The 22,500-nt window shown below is 47.7% G+C and overlaps 1 protein-coding gene across 1 annotated transcript in view; it reads left to right on the top strand.

Annotated features, from left to right (window-relative positions):
- Positions 1-7,765: 7,765 nt before the first annotated feature.
- Positions 7,766-22,500, top strand: part of LOC118377054 (angiopoietin-related protein 7) — a 39,789-nt gene continuing 25,054 nt past the window's right edge. Inside the window, exons 1-2 of the mRNA XM_052496232.1 lie at positions 7,766-7,912; positions 17,037-17,869. Coding sequence (XP_052352192.1) covers positions 17,330-17,869 — 540 coding nt within the window. The 5' untranslated portion in view covers positions 7,766-7,912; positions 17,037-17,329. The remainder of the gene's footprint in view (positions 7,913-17,036; positions 17,870-22,500) is intronic.

A 22,500-nucleotide genomic window follows, 5' to 3' on the forward strand; every position in this document is an offset into this window, starting at 1 on the left:
TACTTATGGACCAGGTTGGACATGGTAAAGACCAGATAGTTATGGACCAGGTTGGACATGGTAAAGACCTGATAGTTATGGACCAGTTTGGACATGGTAAAGACCTGATAGTTATGGACCAGTTTGGACATGGTAAAGACCTGATAGTTATGGACCAGGTTGGACATGGTAAAGACCACCACTAACACACCTGATTCAGGGTGACTTTAGTTCTAGCCCGGCACTAACACACCTGATTCAGGATGACTTTAGTTCTAGCCCGGCACTAACACACCTGATTCAGGGTGACTTTAGTTCTAGCCCGGCACTAACACACCTGATTCAGGGTGACTTTAGTTCTAGCCCGGCACTAACACACCTGACTCAGGATGACTTTAGTTCTAGCCCGGCACTAACATACCTTAAGGGAAGATTTCGGCAGTTGCTGTATGGTTAGTGAGAAAGTCCATATTGCAAATGTACGGTCCCTTACTAGACGTCCGAAATCGTTTGTAAAATTCGCGGACGGCGTCGGGCCGAACGGCAGCGCCGGACCTACCAGGAAGTCGTCAAATGAACTTTGTCGGACATTCGGTTTTCGTTTTACAAAAATAATACGATTTTGGTCATTTTTCCGCTATCCCGGAAATTCCCACAATCATATTGCTATTGGACAAAACATCACGGGGCCTTATCTCGAAAACTGAAAATATTTCGAAGCCGAAACTCGGTGAGCGTAGGTTTGGCATAATGGGCAGTTGGCCCCGAACAAGATGGCATCTAGGCCTCAACGGTTTTTGCGTTATGGCCATTTATCTGGGATTAAAGGTCCAAAATGAAAATAGAGAAATTATTTTTCCACTTCACGTAGAAGTCAAGGAGCCTCCGGTGTCAATAAAAAAAAACAACGACAGATTGGTGATGTTCACGGATAGGTGTTTTTTTTTTCAACGGTTACAGATCCAGTTGTGGGGTGTTCTTACGAATCTTTTTAAAGTGTGCTGCGGAGCTCTGCGAGATTTCTGTGATTTTCTATGATTTTCTGAAATAACACACACTCACTAAACCCTCCGTAAATAACTCAGTTCTTAACGTAAAGACTGAAAACTCAGGATTCTGTAAGGGCATACCCCAGTCATGATATGAGTTTATTTATAGCTTCCTGTGCCAACCAGAAGTGCCTTAAATGGTGTCACAGTGGCAGTTTCCAAGGGTTAAAAAGGTCAGATCATTTCAAAACTTCATATGTGTGATTAGGCAACCCCCATAAACTGTAAGTCAGTCATTTCTCCCAACAGATGTTAAAGAAAAGCTCTCTCTCACACACACACACAGAAACACACACACAGCAAGGATGGAGTGACAAAGTGCGGTGCTTAAAGACACACAAAGCCTACAATGGCATTTCCATATTCTCTAGGCCGTGCCGAGTTCAACAAGATGCCCCGCTTGACCGTAGCTCGCTCGGTCTAAGCACAGCGACCATTAGCAAAGTAGGCCCAAAATAAAGGCTGGCCCTCAATGTCATTTGCTTTTGGGTGACAGTGAGAGAACCGTTAGGGTGAGAAGCACAATTCGACCTCAGGTACATTCCTAAGGTCCTCCCGATCCGTGCAAGCCTAACCTTGACCATGTGGCATTAACCCTTACCAGTTAAAAGAAGGTGTTTACATCAAACAGTTTGCATTGACTTCTCTCCCCATAGGAATACATTGCCTGCACCTCTAAATTCAACCTGAAGCCTATGTGGGTTATGAATGCCTTATGAACCTGTCTTCTATGACAGTCCATCAGACCACTATGAGGTCTACCTGTGTCGATTCTAAGCTTCCTGGAGCAACCGGAAGTGGTTAAATTGACCCAAAATGTGTTTTGATGTACATAACCTTCAAAGGTGAAAATGACTACATTCAACCCTGTGTAGATTGTAGATCAGTCAATTGTTAACTTAAAGACTTAAAACTCAGGATTCTGTAAGTTTCTATGGCAATCAAGACATGTGTTTACTTATAGCTTCCTGTGCCAACCGGAAGTGCCTTTAATTGGGTCACACTGTACGTTTTGAAGGGTTAGAAAAGTCACATCTCTCCAAAACTTCATATGTGTGACTAGGTAACCCTCCTAAACTGTAAATTAGTCATTTCAATTCAATTCAATTTCAATTCAAGGGCTTTATTGGCATGGGAAACATGTGTTAACATTGCCAAAGCAAGTGAGGTAGACAACATACAAAGTGAATATATAAAGTGAAAAACAACAAAAATTAACAGTAAACATTACACATACAACAGTTTCAAAACAGTAAAGACATTACAAATGTCATATTATATATATATATATATATATATATACATATATATACACACATACATACACACACACATATATACATATATATACATATATATACATATATATATATATATATATATATATATATATATATATATATATATATATATATATATATACACATATATACACAATGTACAAATAATTAAAGGACACAAGATAAAATAAATAAGCATAAATATGGGTTGTATTTACAATGGTGTTTGTTCTTCACTGGTTGCCCTTTTCTCGTGGCAACAGGTCACAAATCTTGCTGCTGTGATGGCACACTGTGGAATTTCACCCAGTAGGTATGGGAGTTTTTCAAAATTGGATATGTTTTCGAATTCTTTGTGGATCTGTGTGATCTGGGGAAATATGTCTCTCTAATATGGTCATACATTGGGCAGGAGGTTAGGAAGTGCAGCTCAGTTTCCACCTCATTTTGTGGGCAGTGAGCACATAGCCTGTCTTCTCTTGAGAGCCATGTCTGCCTACGGCGGCCTTTCTCAATAGCAAGGCTATGCTCACTGAGTCTGTACATAGTCAAAGCTTTCCTTAATTTTGGGTCAGTCACAGTGGTCAGGTATTCTGCCGCTGTGTACTCTCTGTGTAGGGCCAAATAGCATTCTAGTTTGCTCTGTTTTTTTGTTAATTCTTTCCAATGTGTTAAGTAATTATCTTTTTGTTTTCTCATGATTTGGTTGGGTCTAATTGTGCTGTTGTCCTGGGGCTCTGTAGGGTGTGTTTGTGTTTGTGAACAGAGCCCCAGGACCAGTTTGCTTAGGGGACTCTTCTCCAGGTTCATCTCTCTGTTTGTGATGGCTTTGTTATGGAAGGTTTGTGAATCGCTTCCTTTTAGGTGGTTGTAGAATTTAATGGCTCTTTTCTGGATTTTGATAATTAGTGGGTATCGGCCTAATTCTGCTCTGCATGCATTATTTGGTGTTTTACGTTGTACACGGAGGATATTTTTGCAGAATTCTGCGTGCAGAGTCTCAATTTGGTGTTTGTCCCATTTTGTGAAGTCTTGGTTGGTGAGCGGACCCCAGACCTCACAACCATAAAGGGCAATGGGCTCTATGACTGATTCAAGTATTTTTAGCCAAATCCTAATTGGTATGTTGAAATTTATGTTTCTTTTGATGGCATAGAATGCCCTTCTTGCCTTGTCTCTCAGATCGTTCACACCTTTGTGGAAGTTACCTGTGGCGCTGATGTTTAGGCCAAGGTATGTATAGTTTTTTGTGTGCTCTAGGGCAACAGTGTCGAGATGGAATTTGTATTTGTGGTCCTGGTGACTCGACCTTTTTTGAAACACCATTATTTTGGTCTTACTGAGATTTACTGTCAGGGCCCAGGTCTGACAGAATCTGTGCATAAGATCTAGGTGCATTTCTCCCAGCAGATGTCAAAGAAAAGCTCTCTCACACACACACAGCAAGGATGGAGTGATAAAGTGCGGTGCTCAAAGACACAGAGAGCAGGCAATGGCATAAACATAATCTCTAGGCCGTGCAGAGTTCAACGAGATATCCCGCTTGACCGTATCTCGCTCGGTCTCAGTGCAGCGACCATTAGAAAAGTAGGCCCAAAATTAAGCCTGCCCCACAACGTCATTTGCTTTTGGGTGACAGAGAGAGAACCGTTAGGGTGAGAAGCACAATTCGACCTCAGGTACATTCCTAAGGTCCTCCCGATCCGTGCAAGCCTAACCTTGACCGTGTGGCATTAACCCTTAATAGTTCAAAGAAGGTGTTTACTTCAAAGAGTTTGCATTGACTTCTCTCCCCATAGGAATACATTGCCTGCACCCCTAAATTCAACCTGAATGCATTATGGGTTATGAATGCCGTATGAACCTGTCTTTGGTAACAGTCCATCAGGCCAGTATGAGGTCTACCTGTGTTGATTCTAAGCTTCCTGGACCAACCGGAAGTGGTTAAAATCACCCTAAAAGTGTATATCCATACCCTGCCTGCAGTTTGATAGACATAGTGCATTCAACCCTGTGTAAATCAGTCAATTCTTAACGTAAAGACGTAAAACTCAGGATTCTGTCAAAGCATACCCCAGTGAGGATATGTGTTGACTTATAGCTTCCTGTGCCAACCGGAAGTGCAATAATTGGTGTCTCTTGGGCTGTTTCGAGGGGTTAAAAAAGTCAGATCTTTCCAAAACTTCATATATGTGATTAGGCAACCCCCATGAACTGTAAATCAGTCATTTTTCTCATAAAATTTCAAATGAAAACTAAATCACACAGACACACAACTTGTAAGGAGGGATGTATTGGGGTGCATAGAGACTGACAGTGTTTGCAATAGTTAGCTTTGTTCGAGCTAAAAAAGAACCGTCAGACCTAGAGTTCCGAAACTTTAGAATCCTGTTCTAGACCTCAGGTCGATAGTGCGTAGTGAGTTACGTGGGTCTAGACGCTTCTCGGACCGAGAAACAGCTTCGTACATTTGCAATGACTTCAATTCATCGAGAAACAGCTTTGTACACTTGCATTGACTTTAATTCATTTTTGCGTCACGAAAATGGCGACCGTCTCGGCCCATATAGACAAACCCCAACGTTTCTGTCCGATAGCTCATTCAAGGACCCCGTAGCAAGTCATGGAAAAAAGTGGATTTTCAGCACCAATTAGGGTTTTGCTCGGACACCAAATGACCGATCGAGCCGAAACTTGGGATTCGGGGTCGCCTCAGCTAGGCCTACACGTAACATAAGAAATGGACCCGCAGCTAGAACTTAACTACGTGTTTTATGTTTTTTTTTTATGGTTTGAACCGAAGGCGTTGTGAATTTTGGGCCAGCTCTGAAGTATGTGATAGTTGGCTATTAAACGAGTTGGAAAAAGTGGGTTTAGTGTCAGTTTGTATCAGTTTGGTGTCAGAATGATATCTAATTGACTGATGGACGGTGACTTGCTGGTGACTCTTGTCCATTTGCAATATGTTTAAACAGTGAGGTACCATCACCAAAAGTGACATTCTGAAATCAACCCTAACGAGCCATTGAGATGAACCAGAATCACTGCCCAACCATCCCGAGTTCATCGGGCCAGTCAATTGCACATTCCTGCAGGATTTTTATAGCATGACAAATTAATGATGATACCTGCCTATTGAACCATATTGCAAATGCACAGTGACTTTGCAAAAGTGAGAAAACATAAACAAATGGACATTATGAAATCAACACAACGAGTGATGGAAAGGTACAACTATCACTGCCAGGCCACCCTGTGTTCATCAGGCCAGTCAATTTTGCATTTTTGAACATGTCAAATTTCATATGGTAAATGCCCATTGAACCATATTGCAAATGCACGTGCACTTGCAATATGATTATATCGTGAAAAAACATCACCAAATGGACATGATGAAATCAACACAACGAGTGATGGAAAGGAACAACTATCACTGCTCGGCCATCCTGTGTTCATCAGGCCAGTCAATTTTGCATTTTTGAGCATGTCAAATTTCATATGGTAAATCATTTACATTACATTTAAGTCATTTAGCAGACGCTCTTATCCAGAGCGACTTACAAATTGGTGCATACACCTTATGACATCCAATGCCCATTGAACCATATTGCAAATGCACATGCACTTGCAATATGATTCTATAGTGAAAAAACATCACAAAATGGACATGATGAAGTCAACACAACGAGCGTTGGAAGGGAGCAACTATCACTTCCAGGCCATCCTGTGTTCATCAGGCCAGTCAATTTTGCATTTCTGCAGGATTTTTGAGCATGTCAAATTTCATATGGTAAATGCCCATTGAACCATATTGCAAATGCACGTGAAAAAAACATCACCAAACGGACATGATGAAATCAACACAACGAGTGATGGAAAGGAACAACTATCACTGCCCGGCCATCCTGTGTTCCCATAGCGGGCATTAATATCAGAATGACCGGTAAATGCATTTACAACCATATTTTTATTTTTCGGTTACCAGGTGCCTAGTTTCAATCACCAGTTGCACAACAATGCGTATCCATCAGAATATTTTAAACAGTCCATAAAGCACTCAGGACGCCCCCATAGATAGAGGGCCGTAGTAGGGTACTCCCATAACGGGCATGGACAATAGGAGTCCCGGTAAATGCATTTACAACCATATTTTTATTTTTGGGTTACCAGTTGGATTCAGGATGACTTTAGTTCTAGCCCGACACTAACACACCTGATTCAAGATGACTTTAGTTCTAGCTCGGCACTAACAAACCTGATTCAGGATGACTTTAGTTCTAGCCCGGCACTAACACACCTGATTCAGGATGACTTTAGTTCTAGCCCGGCACTAACAAACCTAATTCAGGATGACTTTAGTTCTAGCCCGGCACTAACACACCTGATTCAGGATGACTTTAGTTCTAGCCCGACACTAACACACCTGATTCAGGATGACTTTAGTTCTAGCCGGGCACTAACACACCTGATTCAGGATGACTTTAGTTCTAGCCCAACACTAACACACCTGATTCGGGATGACTTTAGTTCTAGCCCGACACTAACACACCTGATTCAGGATGACTTTAGTTCTAGCCCGGCACTAACAAATTTGATTCAGGATGACTTTAGTTCTAGCCCGGCACTAACACACCTGATTCAGGATGACTTTAGTTCTAGCCCGGCACTAACAAACCTGATTCAGGATGACTTTAGTTCTAGCCCGGCACTAACACACCTGATTCAGGATGACTTTAGTTCTAGCCCGGCACTAACAAACCTGATTCAGGATGACTTTAGTTCTAGCCCGGCACTAACACACCTGATTCAGGATGACTTTAGTTCTAGCCCGGCACTAACACACCTGATTCAGGATGACTTTAGTTCTAGCCCGGCACTAACACACCTGATTCAGGATGACTTTAGTTCTAGCCCGACACTAACAAACCTGATTCAACTACCCACAGACTTGTGTGGTGACCTTCTTGGTAATTCCCCAGTAGTTGCATAGTAGTGTGATGTCCTAACTCTATCGTTCCACGTTGTATGTATCAGCAGGTGATGCTGTTGCTCAGTGTTCATTTAGGTGAATGTTCAAGAACAGAGCATAACATTCAGAGGCCACCTGAAACACCCTGCTTTGACTTAGAACCGGCCTGTACGCATAAGGAAAGATATGTGTGTGTGTGTGTGTGTGTGTGTGTGTGTGTGTGTGTGTGTGTGTGTGTGTGTGTGTGTGTGTGTGTGTGTGTGTGTGTGTGTGTGTGTGTGTGTGTGTGTGTGTGTGTGTGTGTGTGTGTGTGAGGTTGCGTGTGATTGAGTGTGTGTACAGTACATTACAGTAAGGTAGCTGTGACGCTGTGTAGTCTCATGTCTCTGTGTTGAATCCTATTACAGAGGATTGTGGGGGATAAGATGTCTGCTCAGGACTCTGACACACTGTCGCTTTCCTCTAGAAGACAGAGAGAGAAGCGCACACACACACACCTCACACACACAGAGACAGAGAAGCACACACACCTCACACACACAGAGAGACTCAAACACAACAACAAAAAAACACATTTCCAACACTCACTCAGCCTGCTGCTTTTCCAATAAGGAGTTGTCACCGTTCACAGAAAGGTAGGAAGGATTTTTTAAATCTATCTAACGAGAGAGAGAGAGAGAGAGAGAGAGAGAGAGAGAGAGAGAGAGAGAGAGAGAGAGAGAGAGAGAGAGAGAGAGAGAGAGAGAGAGTGTGTGTGTGTGTGAGTGATCATAGAGGGAGAGAGATGGCGAGAGAGGCTTTAAGACTAATGGCAACCAACAAAAAAGGTATCTTTATGATAATCGCTGTTAACTGCTGGTTGCTGTGTGAGTGTTGTGTAACAAACACACACGACTGAGCATGGCCACACCCACAACACAACGGTTCGTTCTATGGATACTGATAGCCAGCACTTGTCTCTATTCTAAGCTGGTCAGGTCCGATGATGGTGCTGACTCAGGTATGCTAACTAATCCACACCTGAACTGTAGATACTGTAAATCACTCAGAGACACGTGAAGCAGCTGTCAGTGTTAAGAATGATTAGAGTGTTTATGGACGCAGGACACTAGTTAAACAAGTTCTATAATCTAAATGAATCTAGCAGGCCATATCCAGAGAGCGTGAGAGAGGGAGAGTGAGAGAGAGATAGTGAGAGAGAGATGGAGAGTGAGAGAGAGATAGAGAGAGGGAGAGTGAGATAGAGATAGAGAGAGGGAGAGTGAGATAGAGAGAGTGAGAGAGAGATAGAGAGAGGGAGAGTGAGAGAGAGATAGAGAGAGGGAGAGAGTGAGATAGAGAGGGGGAGAGTGAGAGAGAGATAGAGAGAGGGAGAGGGAGAGAGAGAGAGAAAGAGGGAGAGAGAGAGAGAGAGAGAGTGAGAGAGAGATAGAGAGAGGGAGAGAGTGAGATAGAGATAGAGAGAGGGAGAGTGAGAGAGAGATAGAGAGGGGGAGAGTGAGAGAGAGATAGAGAGAGAGAGATAGAGAGAGAGAGTGAGAGAGAGATAGAGAGAGGGAGAGAGTGAGATAGAGATAGAGAGAGGGAGAGTGAGAGAGAGATAGAGAGGGAGAGAGGAAGATATACAGTGTCTTGCGAAACTATTCATCCCCTCTTGGCATTTTTCCTATTTTGTTGCCTTTACAACCTGGAATTAAAATAGATTTTTGGGGAGATTGTATCATTTGATTTACACAACATGCCTACCACTTTGAAGATGCAAAATATGTTTTATTGTGAAACAAACAAGAAATAAGACAACTTGAGCGTGAATAACTATTCACCCCCACAAAGTCAATACTTTGTAGTGACACCTTTTGCAGCAATTACATATGCAAGTCACTTGAGGTATGTCTCTATAATCTTGGCATATCCAGCCACTGGGATTTCTGCCCGTTCTTCAAGGCAAAACTGCTCCAGCTCCTTCCAGTTGGATTGTTTTCCGCAGTCATACCACAGATTCTCAATTGGATTGAGGTCTGGATTTTGACGAGGCCATTCCAAGACATTTAAATGTTTCCCCTTAAACCACTCAAGTGTTCCTTTAGCAGTATGCTTAGGGTCATTGTCCTGCTGGTATGCTTAGGGTCATTGTCCTTGTATTTGGCACCATCCATCATTCCTTCAATTCTGACCAGTTGCCTAGTCCCTGCTGATGAAAAACATCCTCACAACATGATGCTGCCACCACCATGCTTCACTGTGAGGAAGGTGTTCTTGGGGTGATGAGAGATGTTGGGTTTGCGCCATACATAGTATTTTCCTTGATGGCCAAAAAGCTACATTTTAGTCTCATCTGACCAGAGTACCGTCTTCCATATGTTTGGGGAGTCTCCCACATGCCTTTTGGCAAAAACCAAATGTGTTTGCTTGTTTTTTCTTTAAGCAATGGCTTTTTTTTCTGGCCACTCTTCCATAAAGCCCAACTCTGTGGGGTGTACGGCTTAAACTGGTCCTATAGACAAATACTCCAATCTCCACTGTGGAGCTTTGCAGCTCCTTCAGGGTTATCTTTGGTCTCTTTGTTGCCTCTCTGATTAATGCCCTCCTTGCCTGCTCCGTGAGTTTTGGTGGGCGGCCCTCTCTTGGTAGGTTTGTTGTGGTGCCATATTCTTTCAATTTTTGAATAATGGATTTAATGGAGCTCTGTGGGATGTTCAAAGTTTTGGATATTTTTTTATAACCCAACCTTGATCTGTACTTCTCCACAACTTTGTCCCTGACCTGTTTGGAGAGCTCCTTGGGCTTCATAGTGCAGCTTGCATGGTGGTGCCCCTTGCTTAGTGGGGTTGCAGACTCTGGGTTCTTTTTCAGAACAGGTGTATATATACTGAGATCACACTTAAATAAAGTCCAGCTGTGTGCAATCTAACTAATTATGTGACTTCTGAAGGTAATTGGGTGCACCGGATCTTATTTAGGGGTTTCATAGCAAAGGGGGTGAATACATTTACAAAAACCACAGTTCCGTTTTAATTTTATTTTTATTTTTTGAAACAAGTAATTTTTTTCATTTCACTTCACCACTTTTGAATACTTGTGTGTTAAGTCACAGACAATTTACACCACATGACCAAAAGTATGAGGACACTGCTCGTCGAACATCTCATGCCAAAATCATGGGCATTAATATGGAGTTGGTCCCCCCCCCCCCTTTGCTGCTATAACATCCTCCATTCTACTGGGAAAAAGAAGAAGAAGAAGAAGAAGAAGAAGAAGAAGAAGAAGAAGAAGAAGAAGAAGAAGAAGAAGAAGAAGAAGAAGGAAGAATTCCACTAGATTTTGGAACTTTGCTGTGGGGACTTGCTTCCATTCAACCACAAGATCATTAGTGAGGTCGGGCACTGATGTTGGGCGATTGGGTCTGGCTCACAGTCGGGGTTCCAATTCGTCCCAAAGTTGTTCGATGGGGTTGAGGTCAGGGCTCTGTGCAGGCCAGTCAAGTTCTCCCACACCGATTTCAACAAACCATATCTGTATGGACCTCGCTTTGTGCACGGGGGTATTGTCATGCTGAAAGAGGAAAGGGCCTTCCCCAAAGTTGGAAGTACAGAATTGTCTAGAATGTCTTATGCCGTAGTGTGTTCCTTTACTGGAACTAAGGGGCCCGTACCATGAAAAACAGCCCCATTCCATTATTCCTCCTCCAAACTTTACAGTTGGTACTATTCATTGGGGCAGGTAGCGTTGTCCTGGCATCCGCCAAACCAAATTCGTCCGTCTGACTGCGAAATGGTGAAGAGTGATTCATCACTCCAGAGAACGCAACTCAACTGCTCCAGAGTCCAATGGCGAGCTTTACCCCACTCCAGCCGACACTAGGCATGGCGCATGGTGATCTTAGACTTGTGTGCGGCTGCTCGGTCACGGAAACCCATTTCATGAAGCTCCCGACTAACATTTATTGTGCTGAAGTTACTTCCAGAGGCAGCTGGCAACTCGGTAGTGAGTGTTGCAACCTAGGACCGATAATTTTTACGCGCTACGCGCTTCAGCACTCTGCGGTTCTGTTTTGTGAGCTTGTGTGGCCTACCACTTTACGGCTGAGCTGTTGTTGCTCCTAGACATTTCCACTTCACAATAACAGCACTTGACCGGGGCAGTTCTAGCAGGGCAGAAATATGACAAACTGACTTGTTGGAAAGGTGGCATCCCTTTACGATGCCACGTTGAAAGTCACTGAGCTCTTCAGTAAGGGCCATTCTTCTGCCAGTGTTTTCCTATGGAGATTGCATGGCTGGGTGCTCGATTTTATACATCTGTCAGCAACGGGTGTGGCTGAAATATCTGAATCCACTAATTGGAAGGGGTGTCCACATACTTCTGTATATACAGTGCATCTTAATGACAACCTATCTCTGGGGCAAAAAAGTATTTAGTCAGGCACCAATTGTGCAAGTTCTCCAACTTAAAAATATGAGAGAGGCCTGTAATTTTCACCATAGGTACACTTCAACTATGACAGACAAAATGAGAAAGAAAATCCAGAAAATCACATTGTAGGATATTTTATGAATTTATTTGCAAATTATGGTGGAAAATAAGTATTTGGTCACCTACAAACAAGCAAGATTTCTGGCTCTCACAGACAGCAGCTTGGTTTGAAGAAATCAACTGTGGGAGCAATTATTAGGAAATGGAAGACATACAAGACCACTGATAATCTCCATCGATCTGGGGCTCCACATCTCACCCCGTGGGGTCAAAATGATCACAAGAACGGTGAGCAAAAATCCTAGAACCACACGGGGGGACCGAGTGAATGACCTGCAGAGAGCTGGGACCAAAGTAACAAAGCCTACCATCAGTAACACACTACGCCGCCAGGGACTCAAATCCTGCAGTGCCAGACGTGTCCCCCTGCTTAAGCCAGTACATGTCCAGGCCCGTCTGAAGTTTGCTAGAGAGCATTTGGATGATCCAGAAGAAGATTGGGAGAATGTCAGATGAAACCAAAATATAACCTTTTGGTAAAAACTAAACTGTTGCGTCAAATCACAGAACACTCAAAACATGAGCACAATGGCAGCTCTTCCTTTAAAGAACTCCAGGCCTCAAGAGAGCAGATAAACCCCAAAACACAGGTGGAACTAAAAAAATTGAGCCAGGATTTCTGGAGGGACTACTTTTACATGCACACTTGGCAGATAAGAATGGGTATAAAATGTTTGGGCTTAGCTTTGCTTGAGTCCTCAACAAACAAACAGCTCATTGTTTAACCCTAAAGACGCAACTGGTATGTAATGTTTGTAATGATTTATTATGTTGCATCCAGTGCTTAGCACAATTTACCTGTTTAACTCTGGTAGGAGTGGTGACTTATTTTTTGTGGATATTTTCTGACTGCATAAGTGATTGCTTGAAGTTCTAGATTAAATTGTTTAAACGTTTACTTTATTCAAAGCTATGCTTTGTTGCTGTGTAATGCATTGTTTATTGTGTAAAATAATGCATTTTTATTCTCTGTCTAAGATTATCAACCTATTCCCTATTCCCTATTCCTTATTCCTCATTCCTCTGTCATTCAACTACTCAACAATTCAACTGTTTCAACATGTTCAACAAATGGCATAAAACACTAAAAAGGAGTGGAGTCCCTTCACGTGTTGAGCAAGCCGTTTTCAAGTTTGGGCAGAGCTGAAATAATTATAACACCTAGACAACTTGACAGGCATTGAAGATGAAACGTGGCTGGGTCTTTCAGCATGACAATGATCCCAAACACACCGCCCGGGCAACGAAGGAGTGGCTTCGTAAGAAGCAGTTCAAGGTCCTGGAGTGGCCTAGCCAGTCTCCAGATCTCAACCCCATAGAAAATCTTTGGAGGGAGTTGAAAGCCTGTGTTGCCCAGCAACAGCCCCAAAACATCACTGCTCTAGAGGAGATCTACATGGAGGAATGGGCCAAAATACCAGCAACGGTGTGTGAAGACTTACAGAAAACGTTTGACCTCTGTCATTGCCAACAAATGGTATATAACAAAGTATTGAGATAAACTTTTGTTATTGACCAAATACATATTTTCCACCCTAATTTGCAAATAAATTCATAAAAAATCCTATAATGTGATTTTCTGTATTTTTTTTTTCTTATTGTCTGTCATAGTTGAAGTGTACCTATGATGAAAATTACAGGCCTCTCTCATATTTTTAAGTGGGAGAACTTGCACAATTGGTGGCTGACTAAATACTTTTTTGCCCCACTGTGTGGTGTGTGTGTGTGTGTGTATATATATACACTGTACATTGAGTGGCCGAGTGTAGTGTAGGCCATTTCAGGACGCAGAGGGTTAAACCTTAGTCAGGATCTCATCTTAACCACCAATTATGGTCTAGAGAGGTCGTAGGAGCGATTAGGTCTGCGGTGGTCCGACCGCATTATGGAGATGCAGGTTTAATGATCTGAAGGAACACCGATGGGATACAGAGGGAGAGGAAGTGAGATGGAGAGAAGGAATGACAGGAAGGGAGAGGAAACGGAAAGAGGAGAAAGAGAGATGAAAGGAGAATACAGAGAGAGGGAGAGTAATGCTGAATAAAGGGTAGGTTCAGGAAGTAGTTGTATATAGGCTGTGGGGTCGTAACCTGCTGATCTGCCTAGTGGTGAGTCCATAATGGGATTCCCGTCTCAGAGGAAGCTTCCGGTGACACACATCTACAGGGCATTCGGAAAGTTTTCAGACCCCTTTTACTTTTTCCACATTTTGTGGAATAAATCCTTTTTTCCCCCTCATCAATCTACACACAATACCCCATAATGACATCACAATACCCCATAATGACATCACACATACCCCATAATGACAAAGAGAAAACAGGTTTTTTGTCATTTTTGCTCATTTCTAAAAAATAAAAAAAACAGATACCTTATTTACATAAGTATTCAGACCCTTTTCTATGAGACTCGAAATTGAGCTCAGGTGCATCCTGTTTCCATTGATCATCCTTGAGATGTTTCTACAACTTGATTGGAGTCCACCTGTGGTACATTTGAATTGATTGGACATGATTTGGAAATGCACACCTGTCTATATAAGGTCCCACAGTTGACAGTGCATATCAGAGCAAAAAAAACTAAGCCGTGAGGTCGAAGGAATTGTCCGTAGAGCTCAGAGACAGGCTTGTGTTGAAGGACAGATCTGGGGAAGGGTACCAAAACATTTCTGTAAATTGAAGGCCCCGAGAACACATTTGCCTCTATCACTCTTAAATGCGAGAAGTTTGGACGCTCCAAGACTCTTCCGAGTGCTGGCCACCAGCTGGTCACTCTGACAGAGCTCTAGAGTTCATCTGTGGAGGTGGGAGAACCTTCCAGAAGGACAACCATCTCTGCAGCACTCCACCAATCAGGCCTCCTCAGTTAAAGGCACATGACAGGCCGCTTGGAGTTTGACAAAAGGCACCTAAAGGACTCTCAGACCATGAGATACAAGATTCTCTGGTCTGATGAAACCAAGATTGATCTCTTTGGCCCGAATGCCAAGCGTCATGTCTGGAGGAAACCTGACACCATCACTACTGTGAAGCATGGTGGTGACAGCATCATGCTGTGGGGATGTTTTTCAGCGGCAGGGACTGGGAGACTAGTCCGGATCGAGGGAAAGATGAACAGAGCAAAGTATAGAGATATCCTTGATGAAAACCTGCTCAGGACCTCAGACTGGGGCGAAGGTTAACCTTCCAACCTTACAACGACCCTAAGCACACTGTGGACAGGAGAGAGGGGGAGGATGGGCTGTGGACAGGAGAGAGAGGGGGAGGATGGACTGTGGACAGGAGAGAGGGGGAAGGATGGGCTGTGGACAGGAGAGAGGGGGGGAGGATGGGCTGTGGACAGGAGAGAGGGGGGGAGGATGGGCTGTGGACAGGAGAGAGGGGGAGGATGGGCTGTGGACAGGAGAGAGGGGGGAGGATGGGCTGTGGACAGGAGAGAGGGGGAGGATGGGCTGTGGACAGGAGAGAGGGGGGGAGGATGGGCTGTGGACAGGAGAGAGGGGGGGAGGATGGGCTGTGGACAGGAGAGAGGGGAGAGGATGGGCTGTGGACAGGAGAGAGGGGGAGGGTGGACTGTGGACAGGAGAGAGGGGGAGGATGGACTGTGGACAGGAGAGAGGGGGAGGATGGGCTGTGGACAGGAGAGAGGGGGGAGGATGGACTGTGGACAGGAGAGAGGGGAGGATGGACTGTGGACAGGAGAGGGGGGAGGATGGACTGTGGACAGGAGAGAGGGGGAGGATGGGCTGTGGACAGGAGAGAGGGGGAGGATGGGCTGTGGACAGGAGAGAGGGGGAGGATGGGCTGTGGACAGGAGAGTGGGGGGAGGATGGGCTGTGGACAGGAGAGAGGGGGAGGATGGGCTGTGGACAGGAGAGAGGGGGAGGATGGACTGTGGACAGGAGAGAGGGGGAGGATGGACTGTGGACAGGAGAGAGGGGGGATGGGCTGTGGACAGGAGAGAGGGGGAGGGATGGGCTGTGGACAGGAGAGAGGGGGAGGATGGGCTGTGGACAGGAGAGGGGGGGGGCTGTGGACAGGAGAGGGGGGGTGGGCTGTGGACAGGAGAGGGGGGATGGGCTGTGGACAGGAGAGAGGGGGGTGGGCTGTGGACAGGAGAGGGGGAGGATGGGCTGTGGACAGGAGAGAGGGGGAGGATGGGCTGTGGACAGGAGAGGGGGAGGATGGGCTGTGGACAGGAGAGAGGGGGAGGATGGGTTGTGGACAGGAGAGAGGGGGAGGATGGGCTGTGGACAGGAGAGAGGGGGAGGATGGGCTGTGGACAGGAGAGGGGGGAGGATGGGCTGTGGACAGGAGAGAGGGGGAGGATGGGCTGTGGACAGGAGAGGGGGGAGGATGGTCTGTGGACAGGAGAGAGGGGGAGGATGGGCTGTGGACAGGAGAGAGGGGAGGATGGGCTGTGGACAGGAGAGAGGGGGAGGATGGGCTGTGGACAGGAGAGAGGGGGGAGGATGGGCTGTGGACAGGAGAGAGGGGGGGAGGATGGGCTGTGGACAGGAGAGGGGGGGGGGGGATGGGCTGTGGACAGGAGAGAGGGGGGAGGATGGGCTGTGGACAGGAGAGAGGGGGAGGATGGGCTGTGGACAGGAGAGGGGGGAGGATGGGCTGTGGACAGGAGAGAGGGGGAGGATGGGCTGTGGACAGGAGAGAGGGGGGAGGATGGGCTGTGGACAGGAGAGAGGGGGAGGATGGGCTGTGGACAGGAGAGGGGGAGGATGGGCTGTGGACAGGAGAGGGGGGGATGGGCTGTGGACAGGAGAGGGGGGGAGGATGGGCTGTGGACAGGAGAGAGGGGGAGGATGGGCTGTGGACAGGAGAGAGGGGGAGGATGGGCTGTGGACAGGAGAGAGGGGGGAGGATGGGCTGTGGACAGGAGAGAGGGGGAGGATGGGCTGTGGACAGGAGAGAGGGGAAGGATGTTCATCTCAACTTAAATAAATGTCTGTTGTTCTCTGCTGTGTGTGTGTGTGTGTGTGTGTGTGGTGTGGTGTGTGTGTGTGGAGTGTGTGTGTGGATGTGTGTGTGAGTCAAAGTGTGTGTGGAACTGTGTGTGTGTATATGTGTGTGTCCTCAGTCAAAGTGTGTGTGTGTGTGTGTGTGTGTGTGTGTGTGTGTGTGTGTGTGTGTGTGTGTGTGTGTGTGTGTGTGTGTGTGTATCCTCATTCAGAATGTGTGTTTAACTGTGTGTGTGTGTGTGTGTCCTCAGTGATGCCAGTGAGGATGCTGTCATGAGGAGAGGAGGGTGTCCGGTGAATGGAGGCAGTTCCTGTCCCACTGCACTCCAAGACGTCTGTCTCCCTGCTGGTCTCTCTGTCTGGAGGGAATAAGAGCCAAGCACAGCTGGACTGCATGGGACCACAGCTAGCCTGGATGGCTCTGGTTGCAACTGGACCTGGCCTGAGTGAAGACCTCGTCTAAGTTGGGCTAATTTAGAGCCAAGTTTAGGTGTAGCCCCCATGCTGGAGCTGGTCTGAGAGGGTCTTTCTGGACCTGGTTTGGATGGTCAGGATGAGACCACCTCTCCTGCTGACTGCTGCCTTACTGGCCCTATGGAACGTTGCCCTGGTGACTGGAGGCTACACAGATACACACCAAGACAGAGCTGATGACAGCAACACAGGTGGACACAGAGACACCCAATCAGACTCCGGTATAGACGTGCCTCCAAAAGAATTCCTTCCGGAAACACAGACAGACACATATGATCAACATCCGGACACAAACCCAGACTCACACCGAAACTCCCATCCAGACGTACACGAACACCCAGACAGCCATCGTATCAGCAGCGGTCTGATGCAGTGTGGGGAGTACAGCAACGAGGTGTTGCCTAACGGTCAATGTCGAGTCACAGCCACGCTGCCTCAGCTCCAACACCAGCGCTGCCCAGACATGTTCCGCTGCACTGACGAAGTGTCCTACTGGCTGCAGGAGAACCAGGAGAGGAAACAGCAGCTGCAGGACCTCCAGGAGACCATCTCCCAGCTACAGGAGGAACTCCGTAGTCACAGGCACCGAATCAAGGTCCTGGAGCTACAGGTCAGTCACAGCTACATGAAACACACCAAGAGTCCTGGAGCTACAGGTCAGTCACAGCTACATTAAACACATTGAGAGTTCTGGAGCTACAGGTCAGTCACAGCTACATTAAACACATTGAGAGTTCTGGAGCTACAGGTCAGTCACAGCTACATTAAACACATCAGAGTTCTGGAGCTACAGGTCAGTCACAGCTACATTAAACACATCAGAGTTCTGGAGCTACAGGTCAGTCACAGCTACATTAAACACATATAGAGTTCTGGAGCTACAGGTCAGTCACAGCTACATTAAACACATTGAGAGTTCTGGAGCTACAGGTCAGTCACAGCTACATGAAACACATTGAGAGTTCTGGAGCTACAGGTCAGTCACAGCTACATTAAACACATCAAGAGTTCTGGAGCTACAGGTCAGTCACAGCTACATTAAACACACCAAGAGTCCTGGAGCTACAGGTCAGTCACAGCTACATTAAACACATCAGAGTTCTGGAGCTACAGGTCAGTCACAGCTACATTAAACACACCAAGAGTCCTGGAGCTACAGGTCAGTCACAGCTACATTAAACACATCAGAGTTCTGGAGCTACAGGTCAGTCACAGCTACATTAAACACATCAGAGTTCTGGAGCTACAGGTCAGTCACAGCTACATTAAACACATCAGAGTTCTGGAGCTACAGGTCAGTCACAGCTACATTAAACACATCAGAGTTCTGGAGCTACAGGTCAGTCACAGCTACATTAAACACATATAGAGTTCTGGAGCTACAGGTCAGTCACAGCTACATTAAACACATTGAGAGTTCTGGAGCTACAGGTCAGTCACAGCTACATGAAACACATTGAGAGTTCTGGAGCTACAGGTCAGTCACAGCTACATTAAACACATCAAGAGTTCTGGAGCTACAGGTCAGTCACAGCTACATTAAACACACCAAGAGTCCTGGAGCTACAGGTCAGTCACAGCTACATTAAACACATCAGAGTTCTGGAGCTACAGGTCAGTCACAGCTACATTAAACACACCAAGAGTCCTGGAGCTACAGGTCAGTCACAGCTACATTAAACACATCAGAGTTCTGGAGCTACAGGTCAGTAACAGCTACATTAAACACACCAAGAGTCCTGGAGCTACAGGTCAGTCACAGCTACATTAAACACATAGAGTCCTGGAGCTACAGGTCAGTCACAGCTACATTAAACACATCAGAGTTCTGGAGCTACAGGTCAGTCACAGCTACATTAAACACATATAGAGTTCTGGAGCTACAGGTCAGTCACAGCTACATTAAACACATAGAGTTCTGGAGCTACAGGTCAGTCACAGCTACATTAAACACATCAGAGTTCTGGAGCTACATGTCAGTCACAGTTAGAACTATAACTGGAACTGTAATTCTGAGTTCTAGAACTACAGGGGAGTCAGCGTTCTAGAACTACAGGGGAGTCAGCGTTCTAGAACTACAGGGGAGTCAGAGTTCTAGAACTACAGGGGAGTCAGAGTTCAAGAACTACAGGGGAGTCAGAGTTCAAGAACTACAGGGGAGTCAGAGTTCAATAACTACAGGGGAGTCAGAGTTCTAGAACTACAGGGGAGTCAGAGTTCTAGAACTACAGGGGAGTCTGAGTTCTAGAACTACAGGGGAGTCTGAGTTCTAGGACGGCATACTGTAGCTCTGAAGTGCATGCAGTTCTGGATCCACAAGTTGGTCAATGTGAAGTCACACCAGGCATGAAACATAGTAGCTTGTTCATGACCATTGATTATTCGTGTACAAATGAGATTTCATTGAACTCCTGCAAGCTATCAGAAAGTAAATGTACCTCACCCTACTCCACTGTCCCTACTCCACTGTCACTACCCCACTGTCCCTACCCCACTGCCCCTACCCCTGTCACTGCCTTACTTTCCCTACCCCACTGTCCCTACCCCACTGTCCCTACCCCACTGTCCCTACCCCACTGTCCCTACCTCACTGTCCCTACCCCACTGTCCCTACCCAACTGACTCTATCCCTCCCCCTACCTCACTGTCCCTACCCCACTGACCCTACCCCACTGTCCCTACCTCACTGTCCCTACCCCACTGACTCTATCCCTCCCCCTACCTCACTGTCCCTACCTCACTGTCCCTATCTCACTGACCCTACCTCACTGTCCCTACCCCACTGACTCTATCCCTCCTCCTACCTCACTGTCCCTACCCCACTGACTCTATCCCCCCCCTACCTCACTGTCCCTACCCCACTGTCCCTACCCCACTGTCCCTACCCCACTGTCCCTACCTCACTGTCCCTACCCCACTGACCCTACCTCACTGTCCCTACCCCTACCTCACTGTCCCTACCCCTACCTCACTGTCCCTACCCCACTGACCCTATCCCACTGACCCTACCTCACTGTCCCTACCTCACTGTCCCTATCCCACTGACCCTACCCCACTATCCCTCCCCCTACCTCACTGTCCCTACCCCACTGACCCTATCCCTCCCCTACCTCACTGTCCCTACCCCACTGTCCCTACCTCACTGTCCCTACCCCACTGTCCCTACCCCACTGTCCCTACCCCACTGCCCCTACCCCACTGTCCCTACCCCACTGTCCCTACCCCACTGTCCCTACCCCACTGTCCCTACCCCACTGTCCCTACCACACTGTCCCTACCCCACTGTCTCTACCCCACTGTCCCTACCCCACTGTCCCTACCTCACTGTCCCTACCCCACTGTCCCTACCCCACTGTCCCTACCCCACTGTCCCTACACCACTGACTCTATCCCTCCCCTACCCCACTGTCCCTACCCCACTGTCCCTACCCCACTGTCCCTACCCCACTGTCCCTACCCCATTGTCCCTACCCCACTGTCCCTACCCCACTGACCCCATCCCACTGACCCTACCCCACTGACCCTACCCCTGTCACTGCCTTACTTTCCCTACCCCACTGTCCCTACCCCACTGTCCCTACCTCACTGACCCTACCCCACTGTCCCTACCCCACTGTCCCTACCCCACTGACCCTACCTCACTGTCCCTACCCCACTGTCCCTACCCCACTGACCCCATCCCACTGACCCTACCCCACTGACCCTACCCCTGTCACTGCCTTACTTTCCCTACCCCACTGTCCCTACCCCACTGTCCCTACCTCACTGACCCTACCCCACTGACCCTACCCCACTGTCCCTACCCCACTGACCCTACCTCACTGTCCCTACCCCACTGTCCCTACCCCACTGACACTGTCCCTACCCCACTGTCCCTACCCCACTGTCCCTGCCCCACTGACTCTATCCCTCCCCTACCCCACTGTCCCTACCCCACTGTCCCTGCCCCACTGGCCCTACCCCACTGTCCCTACACCACTGACTCTATCCCTCCCCCTACCCCACTGTCCCTACCCCACTGTCCCTACCCCACTGTCCCTACCCCACTGACTCTATCCCTCCCCTACCCCACTGTCCCTACCCCACTGACCCTACCCCACTGTCCCTACCCCACTGACCCTACCCCAATTGCCCTGCCCCATTGTCCCTACCCCACTGACTCTATCCCTCCCCCTACCCCACTGTCCCTACCCCACTGTCCCTACCCTACTGACCCTACCCCACTGACCCTACCCCACTGTCCCTACCCCACTGACCCTACCCCACTGACCCTACCCCACTGACCCTACCCCACTGTCCCTACCTCACTGTCCCTACCCCACTGTCCCTACCTCACTGTCCCTACCCCACTGACCCTACCCCACTGTCCCTACCCCACTGTCCCTACCCTACTGTCCCTACCCCACTGTCCCTACCCCACTGTCCCTACCTCACTGTCCCTACCCCACTGACCCTACCCCACTGTCCCTACCTCACTGACCCTACCCCACTGTCCCTACCCCACTGTCCCTACCCTACTGTCCCTACCCCACTGTCCCTACCCCACTGTCCCTACCCCACTGTCCCTGCCCCATTGTCCCTACCCCACTGACTCTATCCCTCACCCTACCCCAATGTCCCTACCCCAATGTCCCTACCCCACTGACCCTACCCCACTGTCCCTACCCCACTGTCCCTGCCCCATTGTCCCTACCCCACTGACCCTACCCCAATGGCCCTGCCCAATTGTCCCTACCCCACTGACTCTATCCCTCCCCTACCCCACTGCCCCTACCCCACTGTCCCTACCCCACTGACCCTACCCCACTGACCCTACCCCACTGACCCTACCCCACTGACCCTCCCCCACTGACCCTACCCCACTGTCCCTACCTCACTGTCCCTACCCCACTGACCCTACCCCACTGTCCCTACCTCACTGACCCTACCCCACTGTCCCTACCCCACTGTCCCCACCCCACTGTCCCTACCCTACTGTCCCTACCCTACTGTCCCTACCCCACTGTCCCTACCCCACCCCTACCCCACTGTCCCTACCCCACTGTCCCTGCCCCACTGACTCTATCCCTCCCCTACCCCACTGTCCCTACCCCACTGTCCCTACCCCACTGTCCCTACCTCACTGACCCTACCCCACTGTCCCTACCCCACTGACCCTACCCCACTGACCCTACCCCTCCCCCTACCCCACTGACCCTATCCCTCCCCTATCCCACTGTCCCTACCCCTACTGTCCCTACC

Source organism: Oncorhynchus keta, chromosome 35 (assembly GCF_023373465.1).
Source record: "Oncorhynchus keta strain PuntledgeMale-10-30-2019 chromosome 35, Oket_V2, whole genome shotgun sequence".
Lineage (NCBI taxonomy): Eukaryota > Metazoa > Chordata > Actinopteri > Salmoniformes > Salmonidae > Oncorhynchus > Oncorhynchus keta.